At 27.7% G+C, this 22,785-nt stretch overlaps 2 protein-coding genes across 5 annotated transcripts; one reads left to right on the top strand and one right to left on the bottom strand.

The window, feature by feature from the left end:
* The first annotated feature begins 1,402 nt into the window (after positions 1-1,402).
* On the top strand, positions 1,403-14,098 carry LOC105359582 (putative protein TPRXL). 4 transcript variants are annotated; one of them, XR_912771.1, is made up of 5 exons: positions 1,403-1,995; positions 5,533-5,847; positions 8,683-8,778; positions 13,744-13,905; positions 14,085-14,098. XR_912771.1 is itself a non-coding variant. In XM_011496202.1 (4 exons), the coding sequence occupies exons 1-3, from the start codon at positions 1,465-1,467 to the stop codon at positions 8,776-8,778; spliced, it is 942 nt and encodes a 313-aa protein (XP_011494504.1). In that variant the 5' UTR covers positions 1,403-1,464; the 3' UTR covers positions 13,160-13,233. The 4 variants fall into 4 exon arrangements, 2 of the variants coding, with proteins under 2 accessions (XP_011494504.1, XP_011494505.1); XR_912772.1 differs by lacking the exon at positions 8,683-8,778; XM_011496202.1 differs by lacking the exons at positions 13,744-13,905; positions 14,085-14,098 and adding an exon at positions 13,160-13,233.
* A 3,516-nt stretch (positions 14,099-17,614) lies between these two features.
* GatB (glutamyl-tRNA(Gln) amidotransferase subunit B, mitochondrial) lies at positions 17,615-21,807 on the bottom strand. Its single transcript, XM_011496204.1, has 10 exons — positions 21,608-21,807; positions 20,946-21,093; positions 20,768-20,881; positions 20,087-20,259; positions 19,114-19,262; positions 18,803-19,038; positions 18,341-18,529; positions 18,141-18,277; positions 17,945-18,068; positions 17,615-17,855 (listed from the first exon to the last, which is right to left on the bottom strand). The coding sequence occupies exons 1-10, from the start codon at positions 21,718-21,720 to the stop codon at positions 17,640-17,642; spliced, it is 1,599 nt and encodes a 532-aa protein (XP_011494506.1). The 5' UTR covers positions 21,721-21,807; the 3' UTR covers positions 17,615-17,639.
* Positions 21,808-22,785: the final 978 nt, after the last annotated feature.

Genomic DNA, 22,785 nt, shown 5'->3' on the forward strand with positions numbered 1-22,785 from the left:
TCGTAAAGAAATCTACAATTGGCACTAAATTTTAGAACTTATAATCATTTAAGACACCCCTCCTCCCTCCGGGCCCCCCCCCCCCCCCCCCCCACCCCCCCCCCCCCCCCCCCCCACACCACACCACCAAATTCGATGCAATTCAATTAACATATTAGCATTAATACAACAAGTCTTTTATATATTGATATATAGTACATTAATATAATCATAATTGACAAAGCTATTTCCGTATGACTATTGGTATATTGCATTTGTAAACCGAAGTAAGCAATCCCGTGACTAACCTTGTGTAAGGGTACCCATTAGCGTACGAATATCGTTCGAATTCGAGCATTAAAATAAACTGTTTATTTATAAAGAATGTCAAGATAATGGCAATGTATCTTCGGCGAGGAGGGACTTTGAACTATATAAATGAACCTCTCGTCAATGAGCTAAACACTAAAGTTCATCATTCATTCGGGCTTAATACAATTTTAATTACCTATTTCGTATAAGACCCAAGGGCTGTAAGATAGACGGATAGAGGGACTCATACACACGTAGTTTTGCGCGATCATCTCTGCCTTGAAAAAACGTGTTGCCCTGTGCACACACGACTTCTTGCGCGAGTTCTACAAATAACTCGCATGGAAGCAGCAGAGATAGAAAGAGAGGGAACCGCCGAATAAGAGAAAGATACCAAGTCGGAGTATGTGAATGAGCGAGAGAGGGAGAGAGAGAGAGAGAGAGAGAGAGAGAGAGAGAGAGCATGAGAACGGAAAAAGAAGAGAGGTGAATCTCAGTTACCTCGGGAGCAGCGAGCCAGTCAGCAGTGTGCGGCAGTCAAACACTTGCTGTCAAGTTACAAAGTTATTGGAGCCGCGCTTTGCTTGTCCCATTTCCCCAACGCTTTTGCCCTTCCCACTTACTTTCTCTTCACCGCGTCAGGTCGTACCAGGCTACAGTGTCACGAATTTATTGGTAACGGTCGAGTTTCGCGAGTGCTTCGTCGGTTAACCGATGTGATGATACGCTTGGCGACTAAACGTATGTGATTATTGGAACCACAGCGAATGTGCCATCCACGATGCCCGTAAATTATGAAATTTTAGCCTCTCGTTTGGTAATCCCGGCTTAAGCTTACGCCAAGAGACATATATTCAAATTAACATCATAATTAGATTTTTGATTATTTGATTGTCGTAATGAGTCGTCGGTGAATTTGTAATTTAAATCGCACGGAGAATGGACGATAAAAATCGAAAAATATATATTGGCAATTCACATTATGTAGAATAGGAGATTATTACTTATAGTAGATCGTGCAAAAGTGTCGACGATAAAACGCAAAATTCATCAAAGATTCTAAAGATTCCAAGGATTCGTAATTCGTGCCTTGACCTTACAATCAACAGATTGTAGCTCACAAGCGCAAAGAGAGCGCGGGATTTTTACGAGATTCAGAAGGTTCTAAACGAAATGTCGACGTACCGTAAAAGAGCCCAACCGAGACCAACGACGGCTGCGGGTCTACGAGCCCAAGCTTCAGCCAGCGGGAATTCAATATTCCGTAACCGGCCAAGAAGCATTAGCGGACTCTACGGTAACAATCATCATCATGCGACTGGTTACTCGAGCTTCCTGGGCAACTCCAGCTACTCCACTCCCAGCTACCTCAACAAATCCTCCCCAACCAGCAGCAGTTACAAAAGTCCCTACTCCAGCTCCACCAGCAGTCTCAATAGCTATCAAAATCCCTACACAACGTACGGGGGCACGGCATCCGGTTATGGTGCCTTAACCTTGCCGTCGAGTAATCCCAACATCAGCTCCTACGGTCTCTCAAGCCCCTCGACTGCTTACAGCTACTTGAACAGCCTAGCTGGTAGAAATGTCTCGTCGATTAATCGGGGCGGCAGTTTCAACAAGCCCAAGCCAAAAGCTGATAGTACGAGTTTTGGCTCAAGGAGTTCGAGTTTGCAGAGTCTTGCTGGCTCCGAGGGATACGCCGTAAGGGATTATTATTACTTTCTCTCGTTCCTGTAATGGTACTCTTGTAACGTTGATGAGCAATAATTGCGGGACTGGTGGTGGTAACTCATTATATTTTAAACTCGTCGTGTGGTGAGTAATGCTAGAGAAGCACGAAGCAGTGGCTTTCTCGTCTCGTCCCTCTCTATCCTCGTTGTTTTCTCTCTCTCTCTCTCTCTCTCTCTCTCTCTCTCTCTCTCTCTCTATCTATCTCTATCTCTATCTCTCTCTCTCTCTCTCTCTCAGTTTCCAATATTAATAATATTGTTTGATCACGAGGTGAAAATTTTTTATACATCCATCGCCTTTAAAATGACAAAATTTATTTATTTATTACGACTATACCCAATAAAATGTCGCGATGAAACAATAGATTAAATAAACTAGACGACGTTTTTCTCGACTCAATTATTCATGGGTTGTTAATTAATAGAGTTGTTTAACCTGTCACTGTACATACAATATTAATCAACCGTGACATTTGACAATTGACGATTACGTTTGCACGATTGCAGTCAAGAATGCATAACACCTCTATGATTATTAATTTATGATTTTATGTTTTTTTATTGCAAAATAATATTGTTTATAAACAGAATGGCGAATAATAGAAAATTCTCTGACATGTATGATAAAATGAATAAAAAAAAAAGATTGAATAAAAATTGAATAAAAATATGCCATAATGTTTATTTAAACAATTTTTTTCACCAAGTATGTATATTTTAAACTTAAACACTTATTCTTGAATATATGTTGATCAATATATGTAAATTTTATATTTATAATATGAATTTATTTTCAAATTTTATGCATATATTAATTAAATATTTGTCATTAGTCAAAATTTTATGAATGTAATGTTTTAATGAAAATGTTAAGAAAATTATTTCAATTAGTTTTCATAAATCACTGAATCAGCAGTATAAAATACTTTTTGATTTTTACAAACCATGTATATGCGCAAAAAACTGAATATATAAATATTTATACTAGAAATGTGTATATAATAAAAATAATGCTGTTAATAATATTCGAGAATAATATTAAATTATGAAAACCGTTTGCAAATGAAATATGTGATATTGTAAATTTTTCGAATTTATATCGTTTCATTGTAATTGTTGCTCAAATATCTTTTCTACACACACACACACATACACACACATATGTGTGTGTGTGTGTGTGTGTAGAGAGAGAGAGAGAGAGAGAGAGAGAGAGAGAGAGATACCCGATTATTTGCATATCCATCATTATAATGTAGAATTATAATTTAATATTATATAGGACATAGAAAATGTCTTTAGTCTCTACAAATTTAAACATTTTTATATTCAATTTAATTATCTATTTTACTTTTATCTTTACTTTCAGAAGCAACTATAAACTTATGATAAAAATTTATAATACAAAAAATTGCTACGTTATACTTCTACTGCAATAAATTTATTAACTTTAATGCTATTTGTTTATTGGAAGAATTTTTTCGTACATATTTCTTATACTTTGGTAAAATGCACTAATGACACTTTAATAAAATTGGAATTGCATACTTAAAAACGTCTTATCTATATAATTTTGACTACGAATTAACTAACGTATAAACAAATATTTTACTTTTAGAAATTATGAAAGTCGAACTTGGCACTGAATTTAGCTTTGCCGTATAATTTTAGAATTAAATTATTTACGGTTTATCAATATAAAGGCATTTTTATAAATTAATTATTTTATCGCAATTAAGCAAAAGTTGATTATTCTTAACAAATCATTGACAATAAAAGATACAATTTACACTGTAATATATAAATTCGTAATAATTATTTTTAAAACAAAATTTTTATGTATTTTTTCAAAGTATTATGAGAGAATTATTTAACGTTAAATTAATTTTGTAACAAAATAATTTTTTATTGTGAGCCAGATTATTTACAATCTACACTTCCTTTGGCCTATCATTATAATGATACAAAGATCGATAAAACTAATGTCAAATCGATCATCAATATCATAATTGTCGCTTTTATTGGCTGACTAAAATTAAACAAAACATTTAAATTACTATACACTGTAGAAAAAAAGGTAGTTGTTTATTGCGATTAAATAAATTGTTATTAAAGAATCTATTTTAAAGACGTTGAAGGTTCCATAATTTTATAGTTTATTTCATAGTTAGAAATTTTATAATTTTGACCTACATATTAAAGCAAAGTGGTGTTAAATAATTTTACTTCGAAAATTGCATTAAGAATTATTCATATAAAATGTTATATTGTCGAATATTAATATTTAATGAAAAATTTATAGGCTTTATAGACATATATAATATAATTTTTACAAAATTCTTATTGACCTACACAATAAACAATTTATTATAATGTGTTTTTATAAGTGACCTATTAATAATTTCAATAATTCATTAATAAATGCAGATTATGTTAAACTGCACTGTGATTAATTGGAACCAAAAAACTTATATTCCTTTACGTAACATTTACAAATTGTTATTAATAAAATTTTCTTTTTAATTCAGTTTAAGTAAGAATTGTGTATAAATGTTATGTAAATAAGTTTCGATATAAATTGGAAATAAATTACTTGTAATGTTATTTATGTTTAGTTTAATATACATATATATGTCATTTGACTTATAAGTGGAGATAAATTTATTGTAGTAAAGTTACAGTAGTAAGTATATTTTACGGTGCATCACGAGAAAATTTATTGCGTTGTCGGTAATATTGTTTAATGTGACACGATGTTCACTTTTCACCATTCGCACTGTACGTTCGCCTTGAATTTTCAATAATAACCTTTGTGAAATAAAATTTTACGTACGCTTAAATATATTTGCCCTTATCAATAATCGAATTTAAATTAACCCTATTTACGAATCTGAATAATAGGAGTGAATTTATTTAATTGTTGCTATATCGTTAGAATACCTACAAATTTTCTCTGATATAAAATTACAAATGTGCGAAAGAGAATGAGGATCGTAACTAAACTATCATGACATTTGCCCGCCTATATATTTTATATACTTGTATAGAGCAATTAAATTTTAACATTTCAACGCTAAAATGTTCTCCTAATGATTAAATTACAATGATATTATATTATATATATATATATATATATATATAATGTATCTTGATAAATACAATATGTAAACGATCTTCCTCCCTCCCGTTTATATTTGCCCATGTATTTGATGCAAACATACCGTTCTATTTAAAATAAAGGAGTTTTTAAACAACAATGACTAATAACTTTTAACTAGTCATTAAAGTAACATCAGCCTGAACAAAAATAATCGGAAGTGATTTCTTAGATGTTTGCACAGCTCGCTCGAGTATTGACGAGCTCAATTAGTGAAAATAAATAGACGACGGTCAATGGGCAGACTTTTCAGATTTTTCATTAAAATATTATAAAAGACTCGGAGACAAGTGAGAAGAGTATAACGAGCCAATACAACAAATTGTTGCTAAAAGTTCAACCTCGATGTTGTAGAGTGGACACGATCGTTCAGGACGCTCCAGCAGATTGGGCTCCGTGTCCTCGCTAAGTTCCGAGAGCGGCGCATCATCAACACGAACGAAAGCGACACCTAGCGTCGGCGCATCCGAAAACGGCGAGCTCGATTATAAAAAGCTGTACGAGGAGTCACAGGTGGAGAACGAGCGGCTTCGCGATAAGCTACGCAAAACCGACGAGCAGCTGAAAGAGGCCCAGTCGGCCCAGAACAAATCCACCCTCTCGGAGACGGAGAAGCGCGAGCGCAGGGCGATGGAGAGGAAACTCTCCGAGATGGAGGAGGAGCTCAAGGTAAGCTTTCCACGAATGACCTTCACTTAGACTCTTAGTTGTCTTAATAATGAACTTTTTGGGGTGCTCGGTTTTAACGATGGTACGGCTCGGCTTCATTGGCGCTCGATGGTTTTCTATCCTCTTGGTGTGGCATCTGGAGTACGATTAACATTCTTATGAGATCGAGTCTCGAGTTATGGAGAGTCGATTCACTAACTTATGCTCGAAGCCATCATTTTTATCGCAATTTTTCAGTAGTTCCCGACGGCTTTCCTATTTTCGGTAAAAAGTCGATAGTAGCGTGTTCGGAATATGCATTTGACTCCATATGCTTTTCAGAAGCGTCCTCCTTCTCTTCTAATAATATACAAATGATCTATGCAGTGAAATGAAAAAGCCAAATAAATAAATACATAAATAAATAAAATGTAGCTTTATAAATATTTTCTAGGAAGACTTATTTAATTCAAATATTATAATTTATTCGCCAAATTATAAACCTCTTTACTTTCTTTTATTAATATTAATAAATATTAATTATTTGCAAACAAAACAAAACAAACAAAACAATACAAAAAAAAAAACAAAAAAAAAACAACAACAACAAAATTAAATCAGTCTTCAGGTCAATAACCGACAATTACAACCACTAAATCGTTCAAAAATATAATAAATATAAATAAAATATAAAACTCGTTAACACGAAACTCTATAGTTTCTAGGTACGCCTGAGCTTTATTCATAAATATAAACAGAAATTCCTATAATGTTTATAATTCTATAGATTCTGAAATATAAGACGACGATCTAATGATATTTAAAGTCTTATGAGCTGAGTCATATCATCTTCGATAATTGAGCGCATATATTGTACAAAAATCTTGATTTTAGTTTTATTGATAATTCATTATCATTTAATGGAGTAGCTAAAATTAAATAATGTGACAAAGGAATTAAATTATTGGTATAATATATATATATATATATATATATATTTTTTTTTTTTATTTTTTTTTACTGTATCCATCTGTATTTCTCTCTGTTTCTCTCCCCTCCCCTCCCCCCCCCCCCCCCCCCTCTTTTTTTTTTTTTTTTTTTTTTTTTTTTTTTTTTTTTTTTTTTTTTTTTTTTTTTTTTTTTTTTTTTTAATGCGACATTCCTAAATTAATTTGTAAATTTTCTAATAATTATAATAATATGTCTTTCGTGAATTGTCTTTCAATGAAAATTTCAGTCGCTACGTTTTTTTTTTATTGTTTTTCCCTATTTTAATGAAACAAATATTTTTTTATTCTACATCGATTTTACGATTTAATTCGAATGAATAAATTAATACTATAAATATATTATGATTTATAAAATAGTTATAAATATCTTATCTGCTATTATAATGAAAGATAATGAAATCAGATTTTAGTAATAAACTATATTTATATTTTAAAATATCGTTATCCATAAGTAATAAACTTTCAATTAGACTTTTTTTTATAATCGTACGGAAATTACTGACATTCTACAAAATGTGTGATTTATAAAATAATTAGTACATTCTTTGTTGTGAATCTTATTAAACTGCTTCATTCGCGTGTATCAAACAATATTGCGCAAAATTTGCTTTTCTTATAACAAATTTACCGATTGAGAGAGAAAAATTTTGGGAACGGCTTTAGCGCATCGCTTTCATTTCTTTTATTGCATAATCTATTCTTTTTCAATTAGCCATTACTTTACTCACGTATATTCTATCAAAAATGGTGGGGAAACTTTTTTTTATTTTCTAAAGTAAAAGTTTCCCATATGTACATAAATAGTATATGTATATGTAATAGAATAAAATATTTTACAGTGCTGTGTTATTAAGCTCAGGCCGCAGGTTTTTTCATTTTTCAAATGTATATTTTTATAGCATTAATTATTGATGCCATGATGCATTTGTTTATTAACAAATGATGTACTATTTTTTATTGTTATCTTCCTAACATTATAAAAGAGTCTTCTATGTTATATTAAAATGTGATAACTCAAGATCTTCAAATCTATCATTCTTTTAATTTACAAGATATTAAATGCAATTCAACATTAAAATAATTTAAAAATTTCAAATTAAATTTTTTCTTAAGATAAAAAGTAATTATTTGTGAAACAATGTATTCATAAGTTATTGTTAGTACCATTGTTTTTACAATTCAACAGAAACCTTACACTGACAAGCATAAAATAATTACGATTTTTTAAATAAATAAAGTTATCATTCCGTTAAAGAATATTGATTAAATATCTATCCATTAAGAAGGTTGTTTTTGTTTATATACAATTTTCAATGTTTAATAAAGTGTTTTTTTTTTATAATTCATCGGGCATAATACAATTAACGTAATGTCATTGTGTTCTCTATCTATGTTGTATGTATTTTCTCATAATTATCATAATTAAAAATCATGATATTCTGAAAAGAACACAACTTGAAAGTAATATTGTAAATTCTTAATCATTTATATTAATTATGATTATTTTACATAATATTTTACACAATTCATACTGGCGAATGACTATAAGCTACTTTTTGCCTTGATAAATATTTTAATTTTAATGCCATAGATTCTTAATATTGGAGTGTTATTCTTTTTTTTTTTTTTTTTTTTTTCTTTTTCTTTTCTTTTTTTTTTGTAACGCAGGAATTGTAAAATGATCGTTTCAAGTTTTAAAAGTCGTAGTTCATTTTAATTGGTTATAGTATTAATTAATGTAAATGAAAAAAATCCCACGTAGGATTCGTTAACTTTTATATTTAAGAAGACTTCGGAATTGTGAGGAACCTGGGGTATTCTGGGCTAACTATTTAACTGTTTACAGCAATTACAAAAGCTCAAAGCTGAAAATGAGAGATTGAAAGCCGAAAATCGGGCTCTTACCCGCGTGGTATCCAAACTCACCAATACTGCTAAATAGGTAAAGGATAAAAGATAACGACAAAGCATATCTGCGTTTAACAAATTGTTCCGTTGTATCTTACGTACAATAATTAATTACCATTGTTTCTTTACTTTAATTTTTCTGATTTTAATTTAATCATCTTATTTCTACTACTTGTTTTACTTATCTGTTTCTTCATCTCTTTCTTTCTTTTTAACATTTTTTTTAGACTGCAATAATTAAATTTTTTTTTTTTTTTTTGCTACACTCACTATCACAGCACTAAGCTTCTTCGTAAAAACTTATTCGAGTTCGAGATTTTTATTTGCTCAAAGTTCTTGTAATCTTAATCGCCAACCGAATATAAGAATTAAATTATCCAACTAAACAACACTTATCAGCGATTTATCTTTAATATATTCAATGTGGCTATTCTTAAATTTATACGATTATTTAAACAATTAATAAGAGATTTATTGCCACATTGAATTTATCAATAAGATCATCCCGCATTTGTGCAAATTCTTGTTAATACTTCAACATATCATCCAATAGCAGTGAGATATGCGGAAAAATGCGAATAGATGCATGAAGAAAAATTGTTAGATATTTTGCACACTTTATGGAATAAAAAATGTGATATTAGGTGATTATGTGATTAGAAAGAGCATGAATTAATTATATGTAACATTTATTTAGTGAAATGTGTATTTGACGTAAAAAATGTTTTCACACTATTAGTTAGTAAATCAAAATATATTTTGATCTATTTTGGTATCATCATCATCATACTAATATAGCAATAACAAAGATTTCGATTACCCTTCTTATGCATAAATCCTCTTAGACGTTTATATTAAAAAAAAAAAAAAAAAAAAAAAAAAAAAAATAATAATAATAATAATAATAATAATAATAATAAAAGTTTTTTTATATTAACGATTAATAATGTCATTTAAAGCTAATAGTCTTATAATTTTTTTATTTTGATTAATGATAGTATTATTATCTAAGAATTGATGCAGTCATCCCTTAAAATTCACTATTTTAATATAAAAATTATAAACAATAATCTGCTGTATTATATCGTTATTATTTATATAGATAATACCTGTGTTTTTATTACAAAACGCTGAAAATAAAAAAAGCAGAATTTTTAAATATAACATCAGGCATAATTAATTGTACATATATTATAAATTAAACATTTTAAATTACCTAATAGTGTTTTTAAAGCTCATTAGTAGTAGTATTTTAATTACCAAGACCTTTCAATAATTTATTATAAGATTTTTATCATTCAAAGGTTAATTATTTTTTAATTATTGTAATATGTAGGATACAATGTGTACTTGCACGAGCAATAAATTAATTATATATATGATTAATGTATGGAATAAACATTTTAAGCAATCAGCTTAATGTATCTAGGCGCTATTATATAATAAGTGAGCTAACCATGACTGCGCTATTTATTTCAAAATGATTTACAGTAACTTTTCAACATAATCTTGGCCTCGATAAGTTAAAAAGACATACTATATAGCTTTATAGTACGCAAACTTCTGCACGACTAATAATAAATTACATAAGCACTCACTCGTGACCTCGTATTATAAAAAAAAAAAAAAAAGCCAGGCTATTGGTCAATAATTTATAATTGCTCAAACTTGATACTCGCAAGAGCCGTTTAGGGAAAAGCTATATGTGAACAAATTCAGCTGTATACTTAGTTTTTTGTGGCCTTTTACATATCGCAACATTAACCCAAGCCTAAATCGTTTGACGTGTTTTCCTTTTCAATCTGTCCTTTACTTAAAAAATCACTTGATAAACCTAAAGCTGCATGAATCATTAAAGACTAGTCCTGCAGCGTGTGCCTTATTCGTCCTTTGCAATATTTACGTACGTACGTACGTACATGGACGCATGGACACCTATGCACGCGCACTCACGCATAAACATGCGAACAAACGCGCGCGCACATACCAATAAATGTATGTATAGAGTTACGTACCTTTTTACAAGCTTCACTTGATGGCACGAGGATAGCCTTCTAAATATAGCCATGTAATCATTATTATCATTAAAAACAACTTTCACTTATTTTTTTGTTTTTGTTTTTGTTCTCTCTCTCTCTCTCTCTCTCTCTCTCTCTCTCTCTCTCTCTCTCAGCATATATACAGTATTAGTTTGAACGTAAACACATAAGCATTCATTTATTTAAGCACGTTTTCAAAATGTGCTTATTTAATCACTTGAACGAGCACTCGATACTTTATTTTGCTATTAATTTTAATCGAAATAATTAATCGAAATATAATATGTAATTAAGATACGTAGTTTCAAATTCATTAGTCTTGATAATGCCATTTTGTGATATTAGCCTCGAGAACGAATTTTCTAATAATTAATTCAATTATAGTGTAAAAAATTAAATACTAATCAGTATGTATTAATTTGTATTAAATTGGCAATAAATAAACTAATGTTAATTATATTTTAATTAAAATAAATATTTTAATTTAGTAGTGTATATGACAAGATTAAATGAAGATTATATTGAAAATAAAAAAACAAAAAACAAAACAAAACAAAAAAAAAACAATAAACAATCATTAATTATTTTTTTATTATATAAATATAAATGTTAGAGTTCATAATATTTTGCACGCATTACCAGTATATCAAAAATACAAAATTAATAAAGCAAATTTATCAAATGCGTTATCATAATCTATTGGTTGTGCTTAATTGCATAACCGTAACAAAACAAAACAAAACAAACAAAAAAAAAAAAAAAAAAAAACTGTTTAAAATTCAGTTTTATCGAACCTGTCATTGCTATATTTCATATGTATCATTGATATACTTCACCGTCATATTGTTTAAACAAATCACAGTACCTATTACTGCAAAATCTAGCATCTATAAATAATAGGAATTGGATGAGAGTGAGTTGTTAAATTAAATATTTTGTAGATTTTTTTGTTTTAGATTTCTTCTTAATTGTATAATGTTAATAATGTTTCGCGTTTTATTTCAAGTAGTTTAATTTTAAGATTAAATTAACAATACAGATGAGATTCAAATAATTTTTCCCATAAAATGTATTATTAAATTTTTCGTCTATTGAAAAATGAAAGATAATGTTAAATATTATTAATATTCAATTTCATCGTTTTTATAACTTATAATTGTAAAACATAAATGATTAAATTTTTCTTTGAAAAATGAAAAATCACGGTAGGAAAATCATATTTAAATACATGATTTTATATTTATTATAATTAAGTAGAATAATTAAATATATTAAATATTATATTAATGTAAATAAATTAAAGCAATTTGTATTAATTCAATTTTCATTATTTATTAAAATACATAATCTATTTATAAAAATGAAATGATTGTTGTAATCAATTTTTGTAATGAAAATTAAGACAAATATAAGATTCTATTGTATTTAAGTTCATAATAATTCAATGTCCATAACATAATAACTACTTAATAATCAATTTTTATAATTTTTGTTAATATTAATTAACTATCTATATAAAAAAAAAAATATAAAAAAAAACATGTTTTAAATAAACCTTACTTACCATTCTTTTTTGTAATAATAATGTATGTATAATAATGTTCGTATAACATTTTTTCGTAATATCTATTAAAGTTGTAGAAAAAGAGCAAAGTTCATTTATTTAATAGCTCACTTTACTCCAACAATCGTTCACATATTCATTTTCATTTAATATTATTCCATACAACTGTTTTTCTTATATTTTATACATAAAAAGAGTTTCAGAATTAGCATTTAGAAGAAATTCACAATGATCTTTAATTAATATCTTTTGTTGAAATTTTGAAAACATTGAATAATTTGAAAAATATTATGGAATGCATATGACAAACTATTAAGTGCTTTTTAATTTCCCTTTATATTTGCTTTGAAATTGCAAAATTCTCCTTAACATGTCATGAATTCTTAATTAATAATTGATTATGCTAATATAATAATATAAATACTTTTGAGAATTAATATATTTGGCAGACAATTCCAATGGTCTTTGTTATTAAAATATACACGATCCATATTGTTTTAATATCGATGCTTCATACTTTATGTCTGCGTTTTGAAAATGTGTCTTTGGCAATATGTATATTAAAAAAAAAAAAAAAAAAAAAAAAACTATTACACGAGATTGATTTTTACTTTAATTTACTTTGAATTTAATATATCACTTTAGGATTCATCCTGATCACGTTATTGTCATTGTTTTCATTGTGTACATATATTTATTGTGAATTATTTAACCTGAATAATTAGTTTGAACACCAAATGAATATTTAATTTTTTTATTTTCTTTTATTCAACATCATAATAAAAGCTACTCTCTTTTGATCTCTTTTTCAGATAATGGAAACGCTCAAGTGCGAAAACCAGAGGCTAAAGGACGAAAACGGTGCCTTGATTCGAGTTATCAGCAAATTGTCGAAATGAGTGTCGAAAATAAACTTCTGAATTGTTGTAATAAAATGGCCTTTTGCCGTTTTATCAGCTAAATGGTAGTCGAAAGAAAAAACAGAAGACAATGAATCAAATAGAGAACTGCGAATACTGATTCTCTCGACTGTTTTAATCCGAATTGTATTTTCAATTGCGAAGGAACATTGTGAAGAGATAGAGAGATAGATAGATAGATAGATAGATAGATAGATAGATAGATAGATAGATAGATAGATAGATAGATAGATAGATAGATAGATAGATAGATAGATAGATAGATAGATAGATAGATAGATAGATAGATAGATAGATAGATAGATAGAGAGAGAGAGAGATAGAGAGAGAGAGAGAGAGAGAGAGAGAGAGAAAGAAAGAGAGAGAGAGAGAAGCAGATAAATATTAGCACTTTTTTAACATTAACAATACGTTATTATTCGCGTTAACAATAATTTACGTCTTTATTGCAAATGGATTGATCTTTTTGTGTTTAGTAATTTAATTTATTCAATAAATGGGGAAAAATCAGTTGCTCTTGTGGCTGTGCCAGACGAAGAAGAGAAAAATGAGTGAGAAGCAATGCGCCGAAACGCTTTATTGATTGTCAATTCTTCAGCCTTATAAGAAAGCACCCCGTGATCGACGACATACATTACGTGAGATATTATGTGAAAATCAATTTTAACCAAGTAATATAATCGTTACGCTACTGATAAATCACTTATACTTTTACATTAAAGTGAATCCTAAATAAAATTCTCAGATTTATAATTCATTCTTGTAATACTTTTACGATATAACGAATTTAAATAATATAAGATACTCTTCGTTTCAGCTACTTCAAAGCAGTAATATATTCATACGAATATGTACATAAATATTAATTAATACTTAATTATTCAGCGATACATCATACTGTTTAATAGGTTAAGAATGAATTTCACATATCCTTGAGTGTATATACAATTGTGATTTTCAGAATTTTTAAAGGATTTTTTAAAAACTTTCAAATGTACAAAATTTCTTCTTTATTTTTTTTTTTTTTTTTTTTTATAAAATTACGTATTTCCATAATATAACAATTACTGTGCAGTTGCGATTATCTATGTTTTGCCAAATCAGCTTTTGCTAAACTAATTGAAATAATCATAAATTAATAAATTATTTTATCATTTTAAAGAGAAGTTTATATATTCGTGTTATAATAATTGTTTAAATTGTGTATCAGAATTATCCGAGTGATTATCTAAACTGTTAATTAATAAAATTGTTCTGATAGGAAAGCTTTTGAAAGGTTAAGTAGACGACGTGGTTTTTTTAACATAAATTTTGCAAAATGCATTTTTTACTTAATTACTTTTAAAAAATGTAAAATAATAAAAAATGTGCAAAAATTGTATGTATTATAAATTTAATACAATCATTTTGTTTAATATGTATAAGATGTTCGAAAATCACGTGTGTGTCATTTCACTTTCACGATCCATGTAATTTCGTCATGTAAAAAGAAACAAGAAGAAATCGACAATATTACAGGTTTAAGCTTAATATGAGTGGCGCTATAGCCGCAAGACGTGTATATGTTATAATTATTTTCGGTGATTGTTTCTTTTTTTTTTTTTTTTTTTTTTTTTTTCCTGACTGCTCTCGTATAAGACGTTTGACGACACGCTTTTGTCGTTCGTTTATTATCTTGTACAGCACAACCCATATTATTATAAAACGTGTACCGAAGGAATTTGCGAAAATATGAAAAAATACAATAATAATATTACTAATAAGAATAATAAAATCCGCTTTGAGCGCGATCGACTATTGCAATATCATATTTTGCGTCTTTATAATACTGAGTATTACTCAGTGGGAAGTTATAAAAATTAAAAATTATGTTTTATATAAAATCGTATTATTATTATTATTATTATTATTGGAATGTAATAGCGAGCTCAAAACATTCATGTTTTGCATTATTATTATACAATTTAGAAAGAGAGAAAAAAAAAGGTGAAACGAAAAGTAAAATGAAAATGAATCCCTTCTTTTTTTCTTCTTTTTTTTTTTTTTTTTTTTTTTTTTTTCGTTAATGGGGATTATCGAAACGATCGAGCAAATTGTACATTATTTCTCTAATGATTAAGTAATGAAAACAATAATAAATAGATATCTTCGTTTCATTCAACATGAAGAGCGTAATAGTAAAATTGCAAAGTGTGGCCTTTCTCCAAAAAGACTGCTGTTTAATATCAGATGTTATTATTGCAATCTCGTGATCATCCTCTATTGATTAAAATTTTCATAGTTCGTGAAGGACAGAAATATATATATATATATATATTATCGAAAGCAATTTTAATTTAACGCACGTAATATGTAAGTTGGTAATTATAAATGACATTTCAATATTATTTATTTTCTGATAAATCACTGATCAATTAGTCATTAATCTTATTTTAATTTAAGGCGAAATAACATGGAATTCATAAAATAAATATGTAAAATAAAATAATTCGGTAATATTTTTGAAATACGCTTTTAATTCATTGATTTGATTATTTTATAATAATTTGTCTTATTTTAAAAACCGATGACTCGTTTTTAACAGAAAATTAAAATCAGCAATTAAAAATACGATGATTTATATGGCTTTCATTTTTTGTCTTTCAATTACCGATCACGAGTTTTTCACACTTTTTCTAAAGTAAAGGAAAATAACGAATTGCTCTACTACCTTTGTCTAAGATTTATACATAAGCTGCTTCCAAGAAGTATTTTACAGAGGACATTGTATCGATTATCGTACATTGTTTTCTAATGTGATTTTGCATATATATATACACATATATAAATTTTTTTTTTTTTTAAATATCCGCTAATTTTGAAACTACAATAAGCACTTTTGTGCAAAAATCGCTCGCGCAATTGTTTTTGTATAACATCATACGCAATTGCGAAGATATCGTATGATCCACTACTGATATACAGTTCAGGTTTTCTAAAATAATATTGTTGTATGCAATTGTATGAAAAATTATACGAGCCTAGCTGTTTCGTGAGGAAAGAAAGTTTGTCAAAAAAATAAGGTGAATTAAGCGTAACAATTTCGTAGATTAGCACTTTTATTGCATTGTATAATAGTGATATATATGTGCTTATTGTATTATATAGTTTAAAAATAGCGATCGGGCGAATTGTGTACGAAAGGACATTTGTTATGGTTCTCGCGGGTCGATTTTAATCAAACGCTCGCAAGACACTTATTTTACCGCGATCACAATTGTATTTGTTCAATTTTGTTGTGTTAATTTTTATTTGCTGAATCGGGTAAAATAAAAGGATCGTGCGAATATTTGCTTAAATGGTTTATTTTATTTTATTTTTAATTTTGAAGAGAAAATGAAAATAATGACTTGTCAAGCCAAACAAACAAACAAACAAACAAACACACTCGCACACTTTCACGTATATTACTTTGATTGATATACGTGCTAATTTTCGTTTCCCTTTCGATATCTTATGTCACTTAAGCCAAATACGAGGCATTTATTATCAATACTAATTGCAAAGTATTTAATGCAAAACAAAGAAAAAGGAAAAATCGGCTTTTTACATTCGATTAAGATTGAAGTCCGCCAAGTGACATGGTATTAAAGAAAATAAAAAAATATATTACATTATACATTGACGTATAAGTTTTAACAAGCGTGAAAAATATTTTTGGACAAAATGTCGGTATCTGATGCTTGATACGTGTTCTATTCATCAATTATGATAATAAAGATCATACACACCTTTATGCACGCACACAAAAATACACGTACTACTACGGCAATTGCGAGCAATAGCATTAAAACTACACTGGGGGACTGAGAGCTCTAGTCTCCGATTCATTGTATGACAAATATTTATTTCCTACTCCATTTTGTACTTGTAACTATGAACGATAATGCAATTAAAAAAAAAAAAAAAAATTTTTTTTGAACATGTATCTTATATTTTCAATGATTTTGCCAATGACCATTAGTAATTTTTTACACAAAACATTAAAAACAGTTGTGGTAAATTTTTATCAACATTAAATTGGAATATGTACTGCTCCGTGTTTGCGTTTAATTTCGTAAATGAATAAGCCTATATATTTATTTTAATATTTCATTCATGATTAATTGAAATATCGAACAATCTACCTTAAAATTCTCTTTTTTCTGTTTAAACAGCAATAACTAATTTCACGGAAAACAAATTGTTTACTTTATTGATATTAAAGCATTATTAAAGCATTCGCTTTGACTCGTAAGTCATATTTTATCTATTCAATTATTCATAATCAATGGCAGTTAAATTAATTAATATTAACATTCGAAAATCTTTTTATTTATAATATCTATGTTTATTATTTTAACAGTTCGTTTAATATTTGTACAACTTGTGACATATTTGCTCTTTCGTTTGTTGACTCTTTGATTTGACGGACAAAATACTTAAATATCTGTTTTTTTCCACCTTTATATTGTTTCACCTGACGTGGATATTTATTAAGAATATCTTGACAAATTTTTCGCAATTCATCATCGTTATTAATTTGAATCCAGTTATTCCTTTCGATAATCTACGGTTTAAACACACACGACACTTTAATTCTTTTCTTTATTTCTTTTTAAATTAATAAATTACAAGATACATGAAAGGAAGGATTACCTGGCTAGGAAACATAGTTTGGTCCTTTAAAATTTCCATTAATACATTGTCAATTGTCAATAATGTAATTTTCTCTGATTGTAAAAGATCGATCAATTCACAAAGATGATCCTTTATTGTGAAGCTGAAATTGAATCGCTCGAAATACATAATATTAACAAAATAACAATTATTCATTGAATTAATTGAAACCTACCAATAAGCTAAATCCAACTTATTTTTATAAATAAATGTTAGAGTTTGGTATACTAAGATTTTGGCAACAATATTTGGTGACCTTTTCCCATTGTTTTTAATAATGTAGAAAAATAATTGCAAGAGCTCCGGAAAGTTCTGCGACATACGAAAAGACAAATTAAATGAAATTATCTATCTATGCTCTAACGATGTACTCACCACCAAAACAATTATCAATGACTTGGATATATTAAATTCAATTTTCAGTTTATCACGTGTTTCTTGAGGCATCTCTGGTATTTGATTTTTTAATGCCACAGCATCGATTAAATTATACTTATTTTCAGAAGTCTCATCGGTATGAATGTGCAAAGGTGGTAGATTTGGTTCTGGCATGAAACGATAATCCTATCGATTCCAAATAAAAATATAATAAAAGCGAAATTATATTCCTTGAACTGAACTAAATACAGATTAAATTTAATACTAATATCAATCATTTATATTCACTTTACATCAAAAACCATGCATTTCTAATATTAATTCATGCACAAATTCTATTAAATTAAAAAAAATCTATAATAAAATATTACAATTATAATCGTAATAATAGTTATTATTTGGAATAATCATTTTTAATACAAAGACTAAATCTATTTAAATGTATATTTTTCTGTTCACCTGATAACTTTCTTTACCCCTCAAAAAAATTGTTTTACCAGAGCATTCATCCCAGTCTCGTGTCTCATTAACCACCACACCTCCACTATTACGTATGCTAATTTGTCTTTGGATTTCGTATTTAATAGCTGCGGCAACAGATCGTACACTTCCAATATTTTTCACTTCTGTCCGAACCCCTAACGCTTCATTACATTTATTAATGGATATATTAGCGTCCACTCTTAATGCCCCCTCTGCATTACATACACATTAACTTTACATTTACGAAAGATTTATTTTCAATTTAAAACAATATATAATAAATCTACCAGCCATTTTACACGAGCATGTGTCGAGTCTTTGTAAAATAAGCATAAGTTCTTTAACGAGTGCTGCTGCTTCCTCGCCATCATTCAGCGTTGGTTCAAACACAAATTCCATTAATGGGTTTCCAGCCCTGTTCAAATCTATTAGATTTCTGAAAAAAAAAGAAAGAAAAAAAAAAAAAAAAACATAATTATTAGTTTTAATTAGTTTTCATAATTCATAGAATATTAAAAATTGGAAGCTAATCGTAAGAAAATTGTAGTTTCTCAAATTTGTAATCGCACTTTTCTTTATCAACGTTTTGTAAAAATTATATAGTATAAGTAGCATAAAAACCTTTAACTTAAAGCAAAAATAAGGTCAATTGTCAATTTTCATTAATAATTTTATTTTACAATGATTCGCAAACAATTCATTAAGAATGTAACAAGTTGAAAGTACTTTCTATTCCTATAATGTAAGTGATGTCAAAATTAATGAAATTATTACTTTTGATTTAAGAAACTTTAAAATAAGATTCGTTCAAAAACAATAGAAATATTAATGTAACGAATACTATAAACAAGAAATTTATTAAAAAAAAAAATGTAATAAACATAATTTGAAAAGATGTTTGTCCAAAATATTACAACTTCATGTTAAATCAACTTTACTAAGTTTTACATTTATAACTTAATAGACAAAAAATAATTGAAACAATAAGATATCAGATAAAAAATTATTTGATGTTAATTGTGTGATTAAATATTTTCTATTATTATTAATTTTATAATTCTACGGTCGATTTGTATTACACTTTCATATAAAGTATTACTTAAATGATTCGTCTCATATAATACAAAAATTTAAATGAATATCGATAAATTCTTATTAATTGCAACAACAAAAAATGTATAGATACTGTATAAATTTTGTGGAAACAAATTTTCATAAAATTAAATTCATTTGTCATTGTTGATATGTCAAAAATCTTACTTTCTTAAATAATCATCGTGTATTGTTTTTCCACTGTCTTGCTCTATCTGTATTTGCTTCAACTTACATGATTTGAAATAAGGTTCTTTATGAATTCCAGGAGTAAATACGTGAAAATTTATTTTTCCATCTACAGCAATTGGTTGGCGCTGTTGAGTAATTTGATAACCAGCCTGTTTGCAATAATAAATATTATTAGTTTGAAAAAGATAGTCATTTTATACATTACTATATTAAAATATTAACATTAATGCTATTCAACTGTTTTATATTTTATAAAATGCTGCTCTAGTCTCATTATGGACTGTATTATAATTTAATGAATAAATTAAAATACAAAATACAAAATAAAAAACGAATAGGCTTCTATATTTTCTATTAGAATGCAGTGAAGTACGACGTAAATCTCATTTTACAATTTACTTTGTAAATATTTACATGATTCATTATGTTTAAATTTGAAGGGTAATAAATGATAATAAGGAGCCATAAAAAAAAAAAAATTATAAAATTGAAAGATTTTATTATTAGCTTAAATATTAATAGTAGCTTATAATAGGAATACTAATTTATTAATCAATCAATTAATTTGTATTCTATCGGACTAGAAAAGAATACATGCGCTACGTGATTAGTAAATTAAGAATGTACATTGTAAATATTGTTCATAAAAGTACTTACAGGTAAATCAGCGTAGAAGTAATGTTTTCTATCAAAGAGCGAAATTTCATTAACTTTACAAGATAAGGCGAGCGCTGTAATTACACTAGCTTCCACGCACTTTCTATTTAAAGCCTATAATTAATTTGAAATTTATTGTATTTTTCAAAATGATTGCTTTCAAATAATTGATACCTACTGGCAATGTTCCTGGTGTTGCACAATCGAAGTAGGATACACAAGAATTAACTGGATTTCCAAATTCAGTACTCGATCCAGAAAATAACTTTGAATTTGATGATATTTGAGCATGAATTTCAAGTCCAACCACAGAATGCCATTGTGTTCTTTCAAAAAAAAAAAAAAAAAAAGAAAAGAAAAGAAAATGAAAAACAACAACAACAACAACAACAACAACAAAACAAAATTAAACGTATATAATTAACAATTGTATTTGAAATTTGTTAAAACTATTGTTAAACTAGAAAGATTTTAATGAAAGTAATTATAATATTAATATTCTCCAATAAACTATTAATAAGAAATTTTTATTCAATTTATTGAAATTTCAGATCGAAGCAATTAATCATAAGAAATAAAAAATAATTCGAACGTTATAGCAATGTCTAATGTCCGAAGATTTCCAATTTTTATAAATTAAACTCAACATACAATAATGTCATTATTTGTTATAATTTCATAGGCAGTGTGTAAAATGAAATTAAAACGATTATTTCTATCGATATACAATAAAATCAATATTATTAAAAAATACGCACGACTGCATGAATATATAAATAAACCTATAAAATATAATTATAACCTAGTATGTCTTTTAGTGTAAATAAAACAAGTTCTTACTCTATTTTGTTATTCTCTTTAACTTTATTACAAAAACATCGATTTATCAAAAGGCTATTTTGCTTTAAACTATTATTACTAACATAACAACGGGAAATAGAAAATAGCTTCATACTGAGAGCACAATGAGATTTTTAAATAAAAATCCATCTACCGCTTCATCTTTTACATAATCGTAATTACTGTCCGGTAGCCTTTATAATTTGCCAATATTCGTATCTTGGTGATTTTTTTTAAAAGATTGTTCGACGAGACGTAAGTAATAGCCGCAACATAATAATGATCTTGGAAAATAATAATTTTCGCTCGAGACTGGAGACCCGAAAGCCTTGTAATTTAAGAATAAGAAAATGGTGATCGGCGAAGTGACGAAGTGTTATTAAAAGCATAACCTTAAAGATTAAAGAGAAGGAAAGATAATCAGAGTTGAGATTACGAATAGACGAACAGTCAAGTCGGATTTGTCATTCGATTGTGATTGAATCGCGTGCCACGCACTTTGTACCTTTTAACGCGTTTCTTTGAATAAATTTATTATTTTTATTGCTTCGAATTGCTGACCAATGTCCCATTGCTGCTTGTTATAAATCATTTCGAGAGCTTTGATAATAAACATACACACTGTTTCTGAAAGGAATACCGAACAGGTTTATTAAATATTTTCATCCTTTTAATCATACAAATGACACGGTCGAATGAATCTCTTAATCTACATACTTAACAGATTATTTAAAAAATTTTATTTCTATAATATAACATTTTTATCTTATATTTTATTTCAATAAACTTTAATTACTATTTTATAACTTGATCTTTTGATAAGCGCATCGTCCTTTTTAGCTTCAACTGCGACGATAACCTATATTGTAAGATATTTTAATTATTTTGTCACAATAAATCTTTGACGACGTTAACGCACTTTTATTAAACATTAGTCCAATAGTATATAAATACAAAAAACTAATTTAATCGTTAATGAAAATTTTACTTTATTTCTCGGTATCTCCGTAATTTTGAAAAAAATTTAAATAATTCGCAATTACAGTTATGTACATACATATATATATATTTCATTTTTATAAAATAATACAAAAATTACATTGTTTAAAATTTATCGTATAACTATTTATTGATACTATACATGCATACATACGTATATATATATATATATATATATA

Source organism: Ceratosolen solmsi, unplaced genomic scaffold (genome assembly GCF_000503995.2).
Source record: "Ceratosolen solmsi marchali unplaced genomic scaffold, CerSol_1.0 scaffold29, whole genome shotgun sequence".
Classification (NCBI taxonomy): domain Eukaryota; kingdom Metazoa; phylum Arthropoda; class Insecta; order Hymenoptera; family Agaonidae; genus Ceratosolen; species Ceratosolen solmsi.

Bases quoted from the DNA above. Each gene is read 5' to 3' on its own strand.
- LOC105359582 (XM_011496202.1), top strand. From the start codon at position 1,465: ATGTCGACGTACCGTAAAAGAGCCCAACCGAGACCAACGACGGCTGCG. The intron at 1,996-5,532 runs GTAAGGGATTAT...TCGATGTTGTAG, and splicing joins CTGGCTCCGAGGGATACGCC to AGTGGACACGATCGTTCAGG. The intron at 5,848-8,682 runs GTAAGCTTTCCA...AACTGTTTACAG, and splicing joins AGATGGAGGAGGAGCTCAAG to CAATTACAAAAGCTCAAAGC.
- GatB (XM_011496204.1), bottom strand. From the start codon at position 21,720: ATGAAGCTATTTTCTATTTCCCGTTGTTATGTTAGTAATAATAGTTTA. The intron at 18,530-18,802 runs GTGAACAGAAAA...TGGAATCGATAG, and splicing joins GGGGTAAAGAAAGTTATCAG to GATTATCGTTTCATGCCAGA. The intron at 17,856-17,944 runs GTAATCCTTCCT...TTTAAACCGTAG, and splicing joins AAACTATGTTTCCTAGCCAG to ATTATCGAAAGGAATAACTG.